General features: G+C 47.1%; 1 protein-coding gene across 1 annotated transcript; it reads left to right on the plus strand.

Moving 5' to 3' along the window:
- The first annotated feature begins 75 nt into the window (after positions 1 to 75).
- Emc6 (ER membrane protein complex subunit 6) lies at positions 76 to 1,666 on the plus strand. The gene is made up of 2 exons (XM_008855618.3): positions 76 to 228; positions 378 to 1,666. Exon 2 carries the CDS (start codon positions 422 to 424, stop codon positions 752 to 754), a length of 333 nt encoding a protein of 110 aa, XP_008853840.1. The 5' UTR covers positions 76 to 228; positions 378 to 421; the 3' UTR covers positions 755 to 1,666.
- Positions 1,667 to 5,951: the final 4,285 nt, after the last annotated feature.

The following is a 5,951-nucleotide window of genomic DNA, read 5'->3' on the forward strand; positions in this document are numbered from 1 at the left end:
ACTTAACGAGTGTCCAACCAACCGGCAGCCCAAGCGCTGGTCTGCTTTTGGGAGTGGGCGGGGCGCACCCGAGGCGCAGGCGCGGGAGGGCGCGGGAGGGCGGGGGCGGCTTCTGCGCCTGCGCACCCGGAGCGTTCCCGGCAGCCTTCGGTCTAAGATGGTGTCGCTCAAGTCCGTGTCCCTCCCTGCCTGAGGGGACGCCGAGGGACTGCTGCTGCTGCGTTCCAGGTATCCGGGAGCGTCCGGCTGGGCTGTGCGGCGTGCGGCGGGCTCGAGCTCTCGGCCTCGGCGTCTCCCGGCCCGGGCGCTGTGCCGGGGAAGGCGGTCCGCGGGGAGGCGCGGGCTCCGGGCGCCACTCACCTGGGTTTTCTCCGCAGCTCGCGTTGCTCGGCGAGCCGCAGAAGCAGAGGCAAGGGGTGCGATGGCCGCGGTGGTGGCCAAGCGCGAGGGGCCGCCGTTCATCAGCGAGGCCGCCGTGCGGGGCAACGCCGCGGTGCTGGATTACTGTCGGACCTCGGTGTCGGCGCTGTCGGGGGCCACGGCCGGCATCCTCGGCCTCACCGGCCTCTACGGCTTCATCTTCTACCTGCTGGCCTCCGTCCTGCTGTCCCTGCTCCTGATTCTGAAGGCGGGAAGGCGGTGGAACAAGTACTTTAAATCTCGAAGACCTCTCTTCACGGGAGGCCTTATCGGAGGCCTCTTCACCTATGTCCTGTTCTGGACTTTCCTCTACGGCATGGTGCACGTCTACTGAGACGAGGGCAGGGGTGACTTTAGAAAACCAAGCGAAATCCAGATCGGGAAGACGGTTGCCAGAAACCAACACCGTGTAGACTTAGTTTCCAAATTGTTGAGTTCGCTGCTTGTTCTTTACTGTTAAAATGTATATATGAAGACAGAGAGCCTGTAATATTCTTCAGATTAAATGAAGTGTGACACTTTGTCGAGTTCTTTCCTACCTTAATGCATACTCAGCCACCATTGGAAATCGCCAGGATTTGACTCCTGGAGAACAGGCATAGCCTGTAATTTTCTTGAAAGTACACCTAGTAGGTCCAAAGGGGCCTCTGGGGCTTAGGTGAGAGAACTTAATGTTAACATCCTAAGAACTAATAACAGTTCATAGTTATTACCCGCTCTCTGTGTGCCAGGCATTGTGCCTTGTATTTTTTACATCAGGTATCATTTAATTCTAGCAATAAATAACTCAGTGGAGATGTTACTGTTAATCAATCTTCTTCTGTTGGTGGAACCTGAAGTTCAGAGAGCTTAGAAGCCTCTGCCAGGGGTGGCCCAGCTCGGAAGAGGCAGACCCAGGATCTAGTTACAGGTCTCTGCACTTGCCCTTGCTGTGTTGGCTGAGTGTACCTTTCCAGCATCCCCTCCCACTAATTACCACTTTCAGGTATGAATGAAACCAATTCAATTCCATTTCACCTGGTCACAGCTAGTTGTCTTTCTTACAAGGAAAAAAAAAAAGCTATTTTTCTAAAATGTGTCCTACAGTGATCAAATAGATTTGGGCATTTAAGCTAAACTGTAGGTTTGTTTTGAGTATAATGCCTTGGACTGTATATTCATTCATAATCCTTTCTTGTCAGAAGGGTTATCTTCAGAATGAAATACATAGGTTCAATCGAAAAATAAATAATTGTATTAGACTTAATGAACATGTTTCACATGGAATTTATAGTCTCGCTGGGGGAATTATTACCTAAGTTCACAAATTATATTAAATGCTATGAAGAGAGCACACAGAAGCTCCAAACCTGGCCCACGCTGGGAATGGGAGTCAAGGAGGGTTTCTTTGAGGGAGTAACATTACATCTGAGACTGCAAAATTAAATGACAGCCTAATAAAATATGGAGAAGGGCCACAGGACAGAAAGGAGTGTGACCCTTTATAATGTGATGAGGTAGTCCTGAGCAGAGATCAGAGGTCCCTGGTAGAAAGCTGGCCTTAATCCTATCAGCAATTAGGGGAAATCTTTGGAAATTTTAAGAGTGATATAACTCAGCTTTAGATTTTTTTTTTTTTTTTAAATAACCAGTTTTAGGGGCTGGAGAGATGGCTCAGTGGTTAAGAACACTGGCTGTTCTTGCAGAAGACCTGGGTTCGAATCCCAGCACCCACATGGCAGCTAACAACTGTCCGTAACTCCAGTTCCAGAGGATTGGACAGCCTCTTCTGTTCTCCGCAGGCATTGCATGACAGGGGTGCACTTAACCTACATGCAGGCAATGCACGTATACACATAAAATAAAAATAACAAAATACTTTTAAAAAAGAAGCAGTGTTAGATAGGAAAGGGTTACAAAAGACTGAATTCAAGCCCTCTTTTCAGACTATAAGTAGTCTGTGCCCTCTCAGGAAAATGGACCCCAGAACCGACCTGAACCCTCTTTTGAGTCCAAGACCACATGCTTGTACCCCAAGCCAACAAGAAACTGAGATCATGACTTTGCCTCCCTGCCCCAAAGAGCCCACCCCTGAAGATCCTCATGTGAATGGCTTGCAGCCAGGGCTTCGCTCAGAGACTTCTTTGTGTGGGGAAAGTGGACACTCATCCCTGATACACTGGAAGAGGAGAAAAGGATGAAGGAGCTGTGAACTTGACCTAACCATTTTCCTGTTGGTGAACAGTAAATTTGTTGGAAATGTTCACTGCGATAAAAAATATGCAATGAATGTTTCATATTTGTATCATTTTTTAGCAGATTTAATATTCCTAGGACAGAGGATAAGTTAATTCCAAATACCTTCTAGTATTTTATCCAGTAAGAGCTACTAGTTTTGTCAGTGCCTTCCTAGTCTTTTAACATTTGCTCATTTAAAAAGGCCCCTTGACACTGGCTCAGCAGGGAAAACTGCCTGCTGCCAAGCCTGATTCAATCTCCAGCACCCACATGATAGAAGGAAAGAACTCCCACAAGTTGTCCTCTGACCTCCACACAGATGCCGTGGTACACACATAACCATACAGACCCAAATAAGTATAATGTTTAAATCTCCATACTCTAATCTGAATATCTGCTGATAACAAGGAATGCAATATATTGGTAATATATCACAAGGAATGCAATATATTGGTAATATATCACAAGGAATGCAATATATTGGCAATATATTGGTTGTTGCTTTTTGTGTCTGCCTCTTTGGTCCCACCTCCTTACTTTTTCCCCTTTATGGGGTACTGATGAAAACAGAAAGGGGAAAAAACAAGAAATGTTTAAAATTAATGTCTTTTATTCTTTTAGAATCAAAATTGTCAGAAAATACATGCGTTAGGTCCCAGAAAGCGACTGCCATCTTGTCCCATTTGATTTTCTATAGTGGCTGAAAGAAAAACACTGGAAAATGAACAGTGTAGTCTTTTGAAAAGAGTCATTCTTGAATCATCAGCAAGTGCGAGTCTTGTCCCTTGTTGGCAGAGTATGAGTTAGAACCAAATGGAGCCCTGTTCAGATTCCGAAGATGCTTGCCAGGGCCACCTAGAATGACTAGGGACTCCATGGACATTACAGCTTCCCAGCGCAGACCTGGAACAGACCCTGTTCCCCTTTATGACTGGCTCCCTATGGGGAGGTACAACTGACAGGGGAGCAAAAAGGCAGCCATGACCCCAGCATCAGGAACAGAGGTCACTTTGCTCCATCATGGCTGATCCCCCACCATCACATTGATAGTACCCCATATGTAAATTTTTCAGTCACCCATACATGATGTTCCCAAAGCGATGAGATCACTTTTAGGAAAATACTAGGTGACCCACTTTAGGCTAGGGCCTGATACTCAAGACAGTTCATCAGACCCTGGAACATCAGAGTAGAAAGGGGCTTTTGGCTGGGGCTATAACCAGTGAGCTAATCGTTGCCCAGAGAGAAGGTTCCCCAAAGTTTAGTAGGAGTTCAGATTTCTGTCCCACTTTCCAATTTAAAAGTCTGTTTCCACCTGTAATCCCAGCACTTTGGAGGCTACAATGGGAGGCTCACAAGTTTGAGGCAAGCCTGGGCTTCAGAGGAAAACCCTATCTTAAAAACAAACATGAGGGCTTCCATAAGAATAGTAAACTCTCCCTCATATCTAGATTATGCAGAAGGCGAGAAGTTGGGGTGCAAGGCAACTTTGGCAGAGGGAGCATACTGAGATGGCTGGCCTTTGAGTTTGAGGCCCCTCATGGGCAGCCAGGAAGCAACCTAGACAGCTCAGCTAGCCTAGCTAGAAACAACTCGGTGACTGAGTCCTATAAGGCAGTGAGGTATAGTGGAGACCAATAAATTAAAAGCTCGCGTTCCCTTACTGGGAAATACCTGCTGCACATGCGTGCACGAGCATACATACACACATGCACGCACGCACACATGCACGCACACACACACACTGGCTACTCAAGGTTAAAACTTCCCCCAGCACCCTGCTAAGCAGCCATGACCCTTTCCCCTCCTGAACATTAACAGTAACATGCTGGAGTTCAAAAGCTCAAGGGTTTGCTTTAACAAGGAAACTGATCACCCAGATTCTTGCTTTCCTTTCAGAATGCAGGTTGTCTTGGTGACAGATTCCCAGATAACCAAAGGTGAGGGAGCTGTTTCTTCTGGCCACCGTGCTCTCCTGGCCTAGTGGCAGCAGCTTCTACTAGACTCCCTCTTCCACCTTTTTATTAGATTGGGGGCCTCACTGTGATGCCTAGGTTTGAATTCCTGAGCTCAGATGGTCCTCCCACCTTCACCTCACATATGCTAGGATAATGTGCACCACCTCACCTTCTGATAACTGTCTGCAAAGGCCCCTGTGGAAGGATGCTTACTGCTTCCTATGTGTGTGGACAGAGCCCTTTCCAAAGAGGAGCTCTCTGGTGTCCAGGGAACCACCCACACACAGCACCTGGGACTCACTTCCAACAGCCCAGTCCAGACAGCACTCAGTGATGAGCTCTGGGTTTCTCACCCTGGGTTTCCTCAGGGACTCCTTCCAGTACCATGGAATGGGGAAAAAGTGAGCCAGCCAGCTCACCAAGTCCTGTATTTAAGTGCCCCATGTCCATTTCTGACACAGGAAACAATCTTAAAGGAATAGGACATTTCCTGAGGGAGAGGGCAGGTAGCCAGATATATTATTAGCAAAATAAGGGTAGTCTGGAGACCAAGGATGAAAAGATGAAAAGGGATGTCTTTCACTATTTTTAAAAAAGACAGGGTCGCTGGGTGTGGTGGCACATGCCTTTAATCCCAGTACTTGGGAGGCAGAGGCAGGTGGATCTCTGTGAGTTCAAGGCCAGCCTGGTCTACATAATGAATTCCAGGACAGCTGGGGCTACAGGGAGACCCTGTCTCAAAGAGACCAAAAAAATTTTAAAATTTTTTTAAAAAGGGTCTCACTGTGTAGCCCTGGCCTAGAACTAGCCATGTGGCCCAGGCTGGCCTCAAACTCAAAGACATCTGCTTGCCTCTGCCTCTCAAGGGCTGAGCCTGGCTACTTCTGTTTCTTTGTACCTTTAAATTTTGAATCAGATTAAGTATTACCTAGTCAAAATATTTTAATTCAAGGGACTGGAGAGATGGCTCAGCAGTTAAAAGACTGGCTGCTCTTGCAGAAGACCTGGGTTCAAGTCCCAGAGCCCACATGGTGGCTAACAACCCTGTGTAACTCCAGTTCCAGAGGATATGACATTCTCTTCTGTACTCCATGGGCACCTTACAACACAGGTTCACTTATATACATGTAGGCAATACACTCATATACATAAAATAAAAATACATATTTTTTTAAATATTTAAATTCAAATAAACTGAACATACTGTCTTCCCAGTGGGGATGGGAGAGGGAGTCTGTTGGCCTCGACAGCATGTGTAAGTCTGACCTAGTACCACACCTGCCACCCAAACTGGCCTTTCCCACCTTCGAACCAGGGCGTCACAGTGTGTTTGCAAATCACTTTGAGATCTTGGGA

This window comes from Nannospalax galili, unplaced genomic scaffold, assembly GCF_000622305.1.
Source record: "Nannospalax galili isolate Female #2095 unplaced genomic scaffold, S.galili_v1.0 scaffold888, whole genome shotgun sequence".
Lineage (NCBI taxonomy): Eukaryota > Metazoa > Chordata > Mammalia > Rodentia > Spalacidae > Nannospalax > Nannospalax galili.

What these genes read in the sequence shown, in the direction of transcription:
- Emc6 (XM_008855618.3), top strand. Translation starts at nt 422, where the DNA reads ATGGCCGCGGTGGTGGCCAAGCGCGAGGGGCCGCCGTTCATCAGCGAG.